The sequence below is a fragment of the Carlito syrichta genome, unplaced genomic scaffold, assembly GCF_000164805.1.
Source record: "Carlito syrichta isolate Samal-C Ts95f unplaced genomic scaffold, Tarsius_syrichta-2.0.1 Scaffold311480, whole genome shotgun sequence".
NCBI classification, from domain to species: Eukaryota; Metazoa; Chordata; class Mammalia; order Primates; family Tarsiidae; genus Carlito; species Carlito syrichta.
Genome location: NW_007255576.1, coordinates 511123 through 526880, shown reverse-complemented (window position 1 = coordinate 526880; position 15758 = coordinate 511123). Strand labels below are relative to the sequence as shown.

General features: G+C 36.1%; 1 protein-coding gene across 5 annotated transcripts in view; it reads left to right on the top strand.

Moving 5' to 3' along the window:
- Positions 1-15758, top strand: part of DCN (decorin) — a 49428-nt gene that overhangs the window by 23829 nt on the left and 9841 nt on the right. For 3 of the 5 annotated variants that reach the window (XM_008068710.1, XM_008068709.2, XM_021717894.1), the window contains 4 exons: positions 2936-3048; positions 9608-9821; positions 11355-11468; positions 14915-15008. The exons of 1 other annotated variant lie outside the window; for it this stretch is intronic. In XM_008068710.1, the coding sequence (XP_008066901.1) occupies positions 2936-3048; positions 9608-9821; positions 11355-11468; positions 14915-15008 (535 nt within the window). The remainder of the gene's footprint in view (positions 1-2935; positions 3049-9607; positions 9822-11354; positions 11469-14914; positions 15009-15758) is intronic. One more of the 5 variants, XM_021717895.1, reaches the window with a different exon arrangement.

Genomic DNA, 15758 nt, shown 5'->3' with positions numbered 1-15758 from the left:
ACTGACAAAAAAGCCCAAGAAGTAATTATAAAATGTAGTAACTATATTCCAAATGAAAGGAAATGTGTCTCTTCTTGTTGGAGACCACTAATCATCAAAGATTTGGCAGAAGTCTACTACTACTAATTGCATGAAATTAGCAAATTGACATTTCTGAAAATGGCAATGATTCTGATTGCATGGTGTCGTTAAATATCCTCCTACAAGGTAACTTTTCTGGTATTTAACTGTTCATCACTGAAAACACTTCACTTTTGTTATTTCTATGGAAACTGTGTCTCTAGTAAGTTCTATATTTATGTAACATATTTCTGTAAGTTCAGAATCACCTGTATTTTGATATTTAAATTTATAATGATAGGTAATCACTGAATTAAGAACAAGACTTTTATTTCCCACTATCAACAGAACAGTGTTATTGTCAACAAAAAGTTATATGGAAATAACTCCTAAGTAGGTGATAACAGATATGCTTTCTGCAATTTTCATTAAAAAATGAAGATAGTTGAATTATGACTAACATGGTGGTTTACAAATATATGCTTTTATATTTGTAATGTTATCACTCTAACACAGCAGTTACTACACCCTATTGTAACTTTAATGGACAACTGTAGATTAAATTATATTTTCTATGGGAATGTGGGCAATATCTCTCTTGTTCCTATGTCCCCATGATCACATAAATTGACAGTGCCTGGGCAGAATTCAACAAATGTTAATTGAATTAATGAAACAATGCTCTTTAGTACTTTAAGTCTCAGATATGATGGAAAGGTTGCTTCTACCGAGGGTTAAAAAACATTTTTCATTTATTTTATGCAATCTTAAAATATAGAAATAATCATATTAATTTGAATTTATAGAATATCAAATTTTTACTTATATCCTACATCGGTATGGAAGAAAGCCCATGGAAGAGAAAAGAGTAAAAATCTTCATTTAATATTTCTCCATTCATATTCATAATGATTTATGCAAAATGATATACCTTTTGAATATTAGTTCATCTTTATACATCTAATTGAATGACTATGGAAACAAACATTTTTAAAAGATCGTGTATCCTTTTTTATTCAATGTGCTTATAGTTTTGGGTTTTTTGTTTTGTTTTGTTTTGAGTTGGAGTCTCACTCTGTCGCCCAGACTGGAGTGCAGTGGCACTCTCCCGGTCACTGCAGCCTCAACCTGCTGGGCTCGGCGATCCTTCTGCCTCAACCTTCCACGTAGCTGGAACTACAGGTGTGCGCTGCCACGCCCGGCTAATTTTTTTTTTTTTTTTTTTATTGTAGAGATGAGGTCTTGCGAAGTTGCCAAGGCGGGTCTTGAACCCGCGGGCTTAGGCAATCCACTCACCTCAGCCTCCCAAAGCCCGGATTACAGGCTGAGCCACTGAGCCGGGCAATGTGCTTATAGTTATAAACCAAAAACAGTAACTCAATTAGTTAGACCTTCATCTAAAGTCCAAAAGTAATGTGTTATAAAATCAATTTTAGAGAAGTTACACTACCAAATTATTTTATTTGAGTTTAATTAGCCATGTATCTATTGATCATAAAATATCAACTAACGTTGATATTGTTTTGGCATTCCAATTAAAATGTAAAGAACTGTTCTTCCAAAAGCTTGGGCAAATTTTCAGTTTCTTGATGCAACTACTTGGTTACACGTTTATATAATTTTAAGTGGAGATCTGTGACAGTGTTAGGTTTGTCAAAAAGACCTTTAAATTTGATAATTTGTCTAGACAGAGTATTTATGTAGGTATGTACAGATTTACAAAGCACTCATATTGAACACTTATCAAAGAAATTACTTTTTAATACAAGAACAAAGTAAAGCATAATGTGTCCTGAGAGATTTGAGGCAGGCCCTAACAAATGTAAATTCCCCTCTTATACAGAAGAGTAATTGCATGAGGAAAATATCATTCGGTTTATGATTAAAGGAAAAAATTCATTTGAACTGACTGGAAGAGATAAAGCAAACCTTTTTTTTTTTAAATTTAGATTTGGGAGTATTCAAACCTAAATTATGTGGACATATTGTATAGTGGAGGAGATTGGGTATCAGGTGACCCATACCCTGATAGTGGACATTGTGCTCTGTAGGTAGTTTCTGAACCCTAACCCCTTTTCCCCTGCCCCTTATTGGTATCCCCAGTGTCTATTTTTCTCTCTTTGTGATGGTTTAGCTCCCACATATGAGTGAGAACATGCACTGTTTGACCTTCTGTTTCTGAATCAGTTTACTTAGGATGATGATCTCCAGCTCCATCCATGTTGCTGTAAAGAACATGATTTCATTATTCTTTATGGCTGAATAATATTCCATGGTATATATACACCACATTTTTATTATCCACTGATCAGTTGATGAGCATTTAGGCGGAGTCCACATCTTTGCAATTGTGATCTGAGCTGCCATGAACATGCGGATACTGGTGTCTTTTTTATATAATGACCTCTGTTCCTCCAGGTGGATACCTAGGAGTGAGATTGCTGGATCAGATGATAGATCTACTTTTGGTTCTTTGAGTAATCTCCTTATTGCTTTTCTGAGAGGTTGTATTAGTTTACACTCCCACCAACAGTGTATAAGTTTCCTTATCTCCACACCTGCCCCAGCATCTGTTGTCTTTTGATTTTTTTAATAATGATAATTCTGACTGGTGTAATGTGGCATCTCAAAAAATGTCCAACATCATTCATAATCAGGTTAATACAAATTAAAACCACAATGAGATAAAGCAAACATTTTAGAATACAATTAATGTCATTTTTAGAAGAAGAAACGTGTTTCTGATAAAACTATCATTGCAACATTGATTTCTTGGTGAATACGCCCTTGGGATTCTGTAATCGTGTACACCCTTGGGATTCTGTAATCGTGTGTCTTTTTTACTCACCATGCATTCCTTTGACTCCTATGTTAGGCCTGGACAAAGTGCCAAAGGACCTTCCTCCTGACACAACGCTGCTGGACCTGCAAAACAACAAAATAACTGAAATCAAAGACGAGGACTTTAAGAACCTGAAGAACCTTCATGTAAGAACCATTTTATTTTATTTTTAGTTACAAGATATGATTCAAAGTATTTTTCAAAACAAAACCTAGGTAAAGCCAAGCATTCTGTATGGGAATCAATAAGCACAAAAGTGTTTCTTAGGTTCTCTTTTTGGTGGTGGTAGGAAAGCAAACATTGTATTCATTAACTGCTAAAAACAATTTTCTCACATGTACCACATATATCTTAAGTAGTTGCCTCATAAAAATATTTTATATATTAATCCTCTCATATTTTCATGACTGAAAATTATTACCATACCAATTAGATTATACTTTAAGAGTGGAGCATGAACATCCAACGTAATACAATAAGAAAATGACTGACAGTGGTGGGAAACTATGGGGGGGAGGAGAAGAGAGATGTGATTAATGGTAGTAAATATCTGTCTGGGGATGGGGAGACACCTCTTATCAACTAGGGTGCCTGAACGAAGCATATTTGTGTACCTAACCCTTAACTGTACCCCACAATATCATAATAAAAAATATTGATTAAAAAAAAAAAGAGTGGAGCAGAGCACAAGACAGATTGAGTTTAGTATTGTTTAAATTGTTTATTTCTTTCATTTTTTTCTTCCCCTCATTTTCTGAAATGTGAATGACCTTCTGAGGTCTCAAAGATAGGCATCAAGAGAAAAAGGAATAATCATTTATATTTGAGTAAATATAATTATATATATATTTCTTGCTTTATACCTAGAATTACCATGCATCTTTATCTGTGTTTTTGTTTTTCACTTATATCTATTCTATTATAATGTCCATTAGTCTATTCTATTATAATGTCTATTGGTCAAGAGTCTATCACAGAAGAGATAGGTGGCACTCTCAAAAGGATTTTGTAGAGGAGGCTTTACTGAAGGAACTATTGCAAAAATGAGTGGGAACCCAACAAAGCATTGTGGGGCACCCAGATCCCCAAAGTCTGAAGGGTCCCAGAGCCACAGAAGAGCTGGGGAGCTGTAGTCCCACCTCTAATTTTCTGTGTCTCCCATGACTGTATCTACTTGGAGGCCAGAACACGCGGGCATTTGGTTGATGCAGTCCACAGAAGTCAGTCTCCTAGGACACAAAGAAGGGCCAGAAAGGGCAAAGAATGGCTATAGCTGTAGTTGGGACAGGGCATGTTATACAAGGATAATGACCAACCAAATCAGATGGGATTAAGCCTTGCTAAGGCAACCTTCTGTGAGAACACCAGAATCATGATAGAATACATTATCTAAAAGAACTCTTTCTTGTGGGTTGAGTGTGATGTGGCCTGGGACTCAAAATATCAGTGCATATTTATATACATAAGCCATACTTCAATGTCCAAAATACACACTGTGAACAATTCAGTATCTATATTCCATTCTGGTAGGCCACATGTGAAGTATTGAGTCTGGTCCCCGGCAAGTCATTTTAAGAAGGGTAATAAAGACATCCACAGAAGGATGATTATGGGGATAAGAACCTGGAAATCATATCTTATTGACCCAGTTGATGGAGCCATGGATATCTAATCTATGTAAAGGATCATTAGCGACATATTTGAAGGGCCATGTTGGAGAAGAGGAATTGCATTTGCTTGCTTTCAAGTACAAAATGGCAGAGTTGTCCTAGTGAGAAGAAGTTTCAGTGAAGTGGATTTGTTTTTGAGTTGGAGTCTCACTCTGTCATGAAGTAGATTTTTATTCAGCACAAAAATGAAATTCAAAGAGTTAGAAGCTTTAGAAAATGGCCAGATGGTGATGCGTGCCTATAATTTTGGAGACCGAGGCAGGAGGATTGCTTGAGGTCAGGAGTTTTAGACCGACTTGGGCAACATAATGAGACCCTGTCTGTACAAAAATTTTAAAAAGTTAGCTGTGTGTGATGGTACACTCATGTAGTCCCAGTTACTTGGGAAGCTGAGAAAGGAGGATAGCTTGAGCCTCGGAGTTCGAGGCTGCGGTGAGCTATGATCGCACCACTGCACTGCAGCCTGGGTGACAGAGTGAGACTCTGTCTCTAAAAAATAAAAATATAAATTTCTGAAAATGGAAAGAATTCCCTAATGATACATTACCTACCATGGAGATACGAATGTCATGGGAATACATTCTAAAGTTTGGAAGAATAAGCATAGTAAATTCTAATTTCAAATCCATTTTTTTTCTAGTCATTACTGAGAATAATTGAGGGGGGTGTATAGTAAGAATAGGCAATACATGGTAAACTATAAATATAAAATTAAAAAGTTGGCTGCTGTATGGTAGAATAAAAAATATAGATGCTAGGGAAATAGTGTAGTATAGAATAAACTGACCATAAGTATTAGAGTTAATATTACCAAGATAAAATTTAGTTACCAATTTTTTGACAGCCAAGATGAGAATAAAGGTAAACATTAATCCATTAGGAGAAAATATTCAGATTTTTAAATAAAGCAAAAATTTTTCTCTAAGATTTTAATATTCTACATGGCACAGTTTTTAAAAAAATTGCAGATAATACAGTGTCATGGTCTATTTTTTGATATGTTCAACACTATAAGCACAATATGATATAAGAAAAATTAGACATCATAATATATCCAGTTACTAGCTAGTGTTTGAGAGAATATGAGACATAAGTGTTTTAGAGAATTAGAAGTTTGAAAGGCAGAGAGAAAAATAGAGGGCCTTCTGGAAAAGAGGAAAGCAAAGTAGAAGAAAAGAAATAGACAAAAAAAAAAAAAATACAGTCTGACTAGAGTGAAAGATACAGGCTCCAACCTTGGACCTCTTTCCACTGAGAGGATACTAGGCCTGAGCAAGTACTATACCGGGATACAAAAAAAAAAAAAAAAAAAAGTCTACTCATTTCAAGAGATGTCATCTGTGTGTTACTTTTAATCTACCATAATCGGAAATGTCTGATGGCAAGCACTTTGAGCACCTCTTGTAATTGCAGAGGTCAAACATGACTAGTATTCATCCTTTGTTATTCGTATATATTGAGCATTGCAATTTTAATACAGTTTTTTTCTTTCTTAAAATGTGTGTACTTTTTTTGGCACCCTCTGTATATACTAAGTACTGTTCTGCACTGTATACTAGTACTACTCACCAGCTCTCTCCTTTCATCTTAATGTCTAACTTGGATTAGCTGATGGTGAAACCAACAAGATTTGTCAATGACTATTTAAACTATCATTGGAAAACGTTTTAAGAGGAGACCATATAAAAGGAATATCATTACATTCAGTAAACTAAAATATTTTTAAAAATTTATTTGCATACATTTACCCTAGAGCTATTTTTAAGGATGAAAAATTCTTAGTCTAATCTTAACTTCCTATACATTTAAGTATAATCTCAATGATAAAAAAACACAAGACTTCTATATGATTAAATAAAAGACATCTATTTTCCATGATGGTTCTCATTAAAACTGGCATTTGTAATAATGTGTCCTTTCTTTACCCACATCTCCTTCCAAGTATGTTTTTAGGCAGCCATCATCTTGACAATCTCTTTCTTTCTACTTCAAAATACATATCATCAGAAGAAGGCAGAGAGTTTATTAGAGTTAACAACCATTCAGAGGATGTTAAACAGCTGTTTTTCTCTTACTCTTTCATTCATGATCACTTCTATCCCTGTTATTATGCAAATAAACATCAGAATTTCAGTAAGGAAAGCTACACTTGAATGGAGAAGGAAGGGGAGAAGTAAAAATTTAGCAAGGATTAAGATAGAAAGGATTTCATAGAAACATGTTTCTTTATTCTCCAAACATTGTATCTATTTACAATTCTATGGCTCATTATAAATAGTAGTCTTATGTATAGTAGGAAAAATACATAATTGTCCTGTAAAACAATGGAAAACAAAGTGTGGTAACAGTCAATGTATTTTTTGAATTGAAGTTAGTAAATCTAGTAAGAAAGAGAGGTTCATTGGAAGTCAAAAAATTATCAAAGACTAAATAATAGCAAACACTTGTTTAGTAGTTACTATATACTAGGCACTGTATATAGTCATTTATTTAATCCTTATAACTACTCTTGTGAGATTGACATCCTTGATTGACTCTATATGCAGAAGAGAAAACACAGTCACAAAAAAATTAAGTCATTTGCTCGTAGTCACATACCAAATAAGAGCCAGAGCTTGAGATTCAAAACAGAAGTCTGGCTTGAGTATATGCATTAATAATTGCTAATAAGTATCGTTGTAACTGGAAAAGCCCTCAGAACAATACTTGTCACAGTGCAAGTCTTATGTAAGTGGCTTTGGAGACAAATGTATATGATATTAAAAGTCAGTTATCATAATACTGCAAGAAAAGGATTGGCAATAGTGGGAAACTGCCAGGAAGGGAGCAGGGAAGCAGGATTGGCAGTAGCAGTAGCGGGAATCTGCCTGGGGAAGTGGCAGGCACACCTCGTCAACAAGGATAGCTGCAAATGAACATCTGTATACTTAACCCTGAATTGTACCCCACATCTTGAAAATAAAATTAAAAGAAAAAAAAGCTGGAAAAATAAATAAATAAATAAGAAAAAATTTCAATATTTAACATAAACCATTTTTTGGATCATGTCTAATACACTTAACTATATCAAGCTTTCTAAATTTCCCACGTGTGGCAATTCAGCATGTCTTTTGCATTTTTCATTAATGATAAGCAATTTTACGTGTCTTGTAATTATACAAGTCACCTTATGCTCTTGCTCTTCTGACTGACTTTTCCCTGATCTTTTTTTGTTTGTTAATGTCAGTTTCCTATGACTTTAACCCCCATATGTTTTTTAAATTTCATTAATATTCATCATTGAAATCTCTTAGGATTTGTGTTAATCAACCAATGCATCTTTCAGGATTAGTCAAAAGATTACATTGCTTAGTAAGAAGTTTTAATTCTTCAAATAATGTGATCTACATGAGGATGTACACAGGCAAATTAACCAGCTATTATCTTTGGAAAACATCCTTGAGTTTCTGAGATTGAAAATCCTCACTGTCCCATTACTTCAGGTCAATTTCTGCCCCTCTACATTCTCAAGTATGCAAAAAAGTATACTGCAGTTGAAAATACAAGTTTCGAGTACCCGAGCCTGGGGCCACCTCACTCTCCTGGCCTCTGTTTCTCTCTCTGTCTTTGTCTCTGTCTCTGTTTCTCCATCTTCCTCTCTCCCTGTCTGTCTGTCTGTCTCTCTCTCTCTCTCTCTCTCTCTCTCTCTCTGTCTCTGTCTCTCTGTCTCTCTCTCGGTCTCTCTGTCTCTGTCTCTCTGTCTCCATCTCTCTGTCTCTTTCTACCTCTCTTTCTGTTTCTATCTTTCTGTGTCTGTCTCTTTCTTTTTTGGGGGAGGGGTTGGAATCTCGCTCTGTCACCCAGGCTGGAGTGCCATGGGCATGCTCACAGCCACCGCAGCTTCGACCTGTTGAGTTGAGTGATACTTCTGCCTCAGCCTTACAAGGAGCTGGAACTACAGGCGCACGCCACCACGCCGGCTAGTTTTTGTGATTTATTGTAGAGATGAGGTCTCACCAAGTTGCCCAGGCTGGTCTCGAACCCCCAGGCTCAGGCAATCCTCTCGCTTCGGCCTCCCAAAGTGCTGGGATTGCAGGCTGAGCCACTACATCTGACTGTCTCTGTCTCTTTCTGTCTCCTCTATGTCTCTGTCTCTTTGTGTCTGTCTCTCTCTGTCTCTTTGTACCTCCATCTATGTCTCTGTCTCTCTGTCTCTGTCTTCTTCTGTCTCCATCTGTGTCTCCCTCTCTAAAAAAAAAAGAAAGAAAGAAAATACAAGTTTCTCAGATCCTAGTCAAAGTTTTTTAAATTCCTTATAATTAATTGATGTTTACTTTTAAAATGGTGTGGTTCTGTTAAATATAGACAATTGCAACAGAACAAAATAGTCCAAAAAATAGGTTTAGCAGTTGCAATTGATGTAACAATAATGAATTAGAGGAAATGTCTTTTTATTTTATTTAGAATTGTGGAGGTACATGTGAGGCTTTGCTACATAAGTAAATTGTGTGATGGCAGGCTTGGACTTCTGTCAAACCCTCCCACTCACAGTTGGGCATGGTATCCAGTGGGTGCTTTTACACCCCTTATTCACTCTTCCTCCTTCCCTCCTTTAGCGGTGTCCAACATTTGTTTTCCTTTCCTTGTGCTTGTGTGCCCAATATTTAGTGCCCACTTATGAGTGAGAACATGTGGTAATCAGATTTTTGTTTCTGTGATAGTTCACCTAGAATGATGGTCTCCAGCTGCATCCATGTGCTATAAGATGTGATTTTGTTCTTCTTTATGGCTGCATAGTATTCTGTCATGTATAGGTACCACATTTTCTTAATCTATTTCACCATTGATGGACATCTGGGTTGCTTTTATTCTTTTGCTATTGTGATTTATACACTTGTTAAATAAAGGAATAATATCTGCTTAATTTTTTCTGATTTCTTACATTTTCCAGATTTCTCTGCTAGTCCCGTCAATGGAAAACATAGACTGTGTACTTATTTTCTATACATGTGGAAAGTCTTGGATTTAAGGAGATGTTTTTGTGCACTATCTACAGGCATTGATCCTTGTCAACAACAAAATTAGCAAAGTTAGCCCTGGAGCATTCACCCCTCTGGTGAAGTTGGAACGACTTTATCTGTCCAAGAATCAGCTGAAGGAATTACCGGAAAAAATGCCCAAAACTCTTCAGGAGCTGCGTGCCCATGAGAATGAGATCACCAAAGTGCGAAAATCTGCATTCAATGGACTGAACCAGATGATTGTCATAGGTACAGATATTTTATAGCTTTGAGACCAGGATTCAAGGTTCACCTTAAGAGATTTCAAGTAAGCTTTACGTGCGGAGAGGCAGTTATGGGCCTGGAACCTATACAAATTACAGTAGCAGGGCCAGGAGAAATGGAATTTTGAATCTGTAACATACAATAATGTTTCAATTCCCTGTCCTTGAGGATCTGAAAATATGGAGGAAGCGCTAGGGCTGAAGTTACTCAATTGAATGCCCAGTGTTAGGATGGATTTAAGCAGTGCCTTACTAGAGGTATTTTGAGTATCTTTCCGTTGTGGTGATTTGCTGTGTTGTGAGACTCCATAAATCATTTGCCTTTTAAAAAATGTGTTACAGCCAGGCTCGGTGGCTCAGCCTGTAATCCCGCGCCTTTGGGAGGCTGCGGTGAGTGGATTGCCTGAGCCCGCGGGTTCAAGACCCGCCTGGGCAGCGAGACCTCATCTCTACAATAAATTAAAAAATCAGCCGGATGTGGTAGCACATGCCTGTAATTCTGGTTACTTGGAAGGCTGAGGTGGAAGGATCGCGGGAGCCCAGCAGGCGAGGCTGCGGTGGCCAGGAGCGACCACTGCACTCCAGTCTGGGCGACCGAGTGAGACACCAACTCAAAAACAACAACAACAACAAAAATGTGTTATAGTGGTTTGCTAAATGTAAGGCCAAAAATTGTAATTTTATTATTGGCTTAAAAAATGCTAATTCAAATAACTTAGCAACATTTTATTTTTTCTTTCAGTGAAATTTTTTTTTATTATTCAGCATTTTTTCTTCAGTTTCTTAAGGTTTAATTTACATAAAATTGTACATTTTAAGGTGTACATCATAATGTTTTGATATTTGTATACATTGTGTAATCATTAAATCAAGCAAATTAACATGTCCAACGCTTCACATATACATCATTTTTTTGTGGTGAGAACATTCAAGATCTACTATCTTAGAAATCTTTAAGTAAACATTCCATTATTTTAACTATAGTCACCATGCTGTACATTAGATCTCAAGAACTTATTCTTCTTAACTGAAACTTTGCATGCATTGACCAACATTTCTCCCTATTTGTCAACCCCTTCTCCCCACAGCCTCTGGTAACCACCATGTTACTCTATGCTTCTGTTTGGCTTTTTCAGATTCCACATGTGAAATTAACTTAGCAGCATTTTTGAGTATATTAGGAAAGTAATAAATAGAATAAGATATAATTTGGTAATAGTTGGTTTGGTTGATTTCTTGGCATTTGCACCTGAACTAATCGTATTGTTCTTGTTTTTGCTACTAGTAATCTTTTTTAAAAAATTTATAATTGTTTGTGTGACTTTTATTTGCTTTCATAAGGGAATTTTTATTCCATTTTGCTATTCTTCTGAGAAGTAAGCCATTTAGTTTTGCCTTTGTTTTTCTGTCAAGTTTTTATTGATCCAAATTTCTTTCTAGATTCCTCATATATGTAGACACTCCTCTGAGTGGTAATATCCTAATTTCTCTAAAAGCCTTGTCCTTATTGCATTTGTAGAGCTGGGTACCAACCCGCTGAGGAGCTCAGGAATTGAAAATGGAGCCTTCCAGGGAATGAAGAAGCTCTCCTACATCCGCATTGCTGATACCAGTATCACCAGCATCCCTCAAGGTGACAGACAATGCTCTAAAGCATTTTGGAAAGTCCAAATCCAAAAGCTTTGCCATTTTACAAAAATTGAAGTGAAAATATGAATTGTGACCCAAATGGTCAACCTTATTTTCAACAAATTTTCTGTTCTTGGAAGTGTTTCCACTGAGCATGGTGACCACATAGCCATCCAGGCTCACTGTAGACATGAACCTTCCAGGCTCACTGTAGACTTCTAGAGGCCCCTTTAAGATGTAAATTAATGCACAATGATTTTATATTATAAAACTGTGATATCACAAGGAAAAATTTACATTTATTTTTACATTTGTTTTTAAAATAGCATGCCTTGGCACTTGGTTTTAAAAAATGATATATGGAAGTACCTCTGATATTGAGCAAATTTTTACTTAGAGTCTTCAGTTCCTTAGAGAATTCTCTTCCTTTTTAGAATATTCAAAGTATTAATATTTGAATGAGCAGAACTAGGATTCGTTCTTAATAGTGGTGGCTGTACGTTTTAAAGTGTGTAAATTTGGGAGTCAATTTGCTTCAGTTCAAACACCACTTATTGCCTCAAAGACCTTGGATAAGTTATTAATCTGTACCTTGATTACTTTGTTTCTAAAGTAGAATTAATGTTACTACCTACTTCATAGGTTTCTTTTTAAATGAAATAAATTGTTAGAGGAGAATTTAGCATATAGATAAGTAGGGGATTTTATTGCCTCCTGTTATTCATTAAAAATGGTTTGAACGCTGGGCTCGGTGGCTCAGCCTGTAATCCCACGCTTTGGGAGGCTGAGGTGAGTGAATTGCCTGAGCCCGTGGGTTCGAGACCTGCCTGGGCAACTTGGCAAGACCTCATCTCTACAGTAAATCAAAAAATCAGCCGGGCGTGGTAGTGCATGCCTATAATTCCGGCTACTCGGAAAGCTGAGGTGGAAGGATCACCGGAGCCCAGCAGGTCGAGGCTGCGGTGGCCGGAAGCGGCCACTGCACTCCAGTCTGGGCGACAGAGTGAGACTCCAACTCAAAAAAAAAAAAAAAAAAATCTATATCATTCTCCATATATGCATGCACGTCACCCATCTCCTGGTGATATTCTTTTGCACCACTCATGGAAACGAAAAGACAGTAGAATTTAGTGTCTAGATTATAAAATCATACTCTCAAGAGTGACCAACCTGGGTGAGAGACCTAACTCAACCACTTAGTTGTTCTGTGACTTCAGAATAATCATTACACCTTTCTAAGACCTCAGTTTTGTTATCTGTAAAATAGAAATATTGACGCATCTTCTAGGGTTATCATGAGGATTTCTGGATATAAGTAAGGCTTGTAATGTATACCCACAATATCTGGCCCAAAAGTAAGCCTCAATATATTTTATCTTCCAAAGGGAAGTAGAGAAAGAAATAATGAAAGTAACTAAAGTGTGGTTTCTTTAGCTAAATGCCTCAGTGACAAAGATTAATGACGCTCTTTATAAATTTGCCTCTCTCTGTTCTGTTGCAAAGTTTTCCTTGACAAACTTCTTCCTGGCTATAACTTAACTTTTGGGAAACTGACACCCCAAAGGAGAAGGCACTTAGAAACTAGATAAGAGTAACAAATATGATGATAATTGACATAGTAGAGGCAACACATTTAAAGAAAAAATCTTTTCATGGTGACAGGGAAGAAAAGATGTATATTAAATATGTTTTGTTATATATTCACTTGCTTTACTTTTGAAAGTATTTAAAAATTGATATGTATTTGTTCTAAAGAGAATAAAATGTTAGAAATTCCTTATTCCTAGAGTGATCGTGATTTTCTAATACTTATAAGAATAATGCAATTGTTATTTCCTTTCCTGCAGTTATGAGCATGCTATTTTAACTTCCTTTGGTCAACTGAAAGCACATTTCATTCCCTACTTAATAGATATATAGTCTACAGACTTTGTAACTTTCAATCCCTGTTTCATTTTCTATCAAAGGGGATTAATGATCAATCATTTATACACTGAGAGAATTAAACAACTTGAATTAGGAAAAGTGCTAAGATCGATATCTGGTGCATAACAGATACCCAAAAGTAGACGTTCCTTTTCTTAGCATCTCCCACACAAAACATACAACCATAGAGAAACTGCTAACCATTCACATAAAAAAACGGACTAGACAATTACATTAAATAGACAATATTGACAGAATTCAGTGGAATGTTATGAAAATTTCAGACCCAAAGTAACCTGTGATTTTCCAACTCTGTATTTTTACAGATAAATAACCAAGACTTTCTGTCAGTCAGATATCAGCTCTACCCATAACCTGTTTGCTATTTTCCTTATATTTGTTGCTGTTCTTTTAAATGGAACAATATGCTATTTGAAAAGTTATGTATTATATAATACATCCTCAAACGGCAGGAGGAAATTAAAATAAAATATTCAAACTTTTATATTTACATTACTCAATCTTTGGAAATCATAGTCATTCAAGAAGTACTTTCCAGAGGTTTAGTGGGTACTTTGGGTCTAAAATTATTTCCCCAGGTGCTCTACATATGGAGATCACTTGATTAGAGTCCTCTGTCCTTCTCTTGTATAAAGAAACATTTTGGATTTAATAGGTATAAGTAAACTTTAGCTCTTTCACAGACATGTTACAGAGACATCTGAATTTTTTTTTTTCCTGAGTTGGAGTCTCATTCCTTTGCCCAGGCTAGAGTGCACTGGCCTGCTCACGGCCACTCCAGCGTCGACCTAGTGGGCTCCTGTGATCCTTTCACCTCAGCCTTCCAAGTAACTGGAACTACAGGCACACGCTACCATGTCCAGCTAATTTTTTGATTTATTGTAGAGATAAAGTCTCACCAAGTTGCCCAGGCTGTTCTTGAACTTGTGGGCTCAGGCAATTCCCTCACCTCTGCCTCCCAAAGTGCTGGGATTATAGGCTTGAGTGCCTGGCCAGCATCTAAAAATTTTATGGAAGGCTAAGTCCAGCACAGTATATGAATATTAGCTATTATTGATGCTCATCAATGAACTAGCTGGTTAAATTTGTATATTAGTTTAACTTATATATAATGTCTTCCTCATAGTTTAAATACTTATCTCTCCATTTTTAGCTACTATCTATCTCAATATCATTGTTAGTCCATTAACAGAGATAGAAGAGAATAATGAGAGTCAGGGTCTGACTTCAGTTCTAACTTGGAAGGATGACAATATACTATTTGATAAATGATCCCCAAGTTTTTGTTCAAGTCAATCTAAAGGAATGTGGCAAGGCCTTGTCCTACCTCTAAAATTGTATATTACTATAAAAAAGATGAAGGAAAAAGATGAAAAGAAAAACTGATTCTTGGAAACTGTATGTCTGAGAAAACTGATGGCCTGGGTCCTCATTAAGCTCTTTCACATTCCATGTTCATAATGTCTATCTGCTAATGTAGCATCTTGCCTTTCCATTTTCCAGGTCTTCCTCCTTCCCTGACTGAATTACATCTTGATGGCAATAAAATCAGCAGAGTGGATGCAGCTAGCCTGAAAGGACTGAACAATTTGGCTAAGTAATCATATTCTTTTGTGTCATTCTATCAAAACAGTGGTTAGGAGTAGTAATGCCATTAAAACTAAATGAAACACATAATGATTGATTAACATTTAAAAGAAAAATTAAAGCTGCTAAGTTAGTTGATTCAATTAACATTTTAAAGAGAAATCTGAATTTCTATTGACTTTTTCTAAGTATATTAGCTCTTTAAGCCTCTGTTTGATACAAAACATATGACATCAACATGAAGGTACAGAATCTCCAAATCTCCATGCCACTTTCAGTACAAAATAATTTTTCTGAAAGGGCACACATATTACAAATTTTCTGTATTCAAAACCTTATGATATTGCTTATTGCTACTATTATTACTACTGCTACTAATCATCCAATAGTAACCTTCTACATATTATAGCTCAAGGAAAAACATGAAGGCCGTTGCCAGGACATTGCAGCCATCGCCGGGACATTGCCTTGCTAAGCTATGGTGTGGCCATGTACTCTTTGAGCTATGGTTGGGTTGTGTTTCCTGGCTTCGGCCCTCTCCCCTACCTTGGGGAGGTGAATCTCCGCTTTTTCTCTCTTTCTCAAATTTACTTTCTAAATAAACTATATTTTTTAATCTAAAAAATGTGAAGATTCGTTTATGACTGTACCTTATTTTTTGCTGTTGTTTCTAACTTCGAATTTCAGTATATTTCTTGAAAAATCATTGGTTGAGAAAGTCAATGAAATAGTACACTATAACCACCAAGATCAGCTTCAT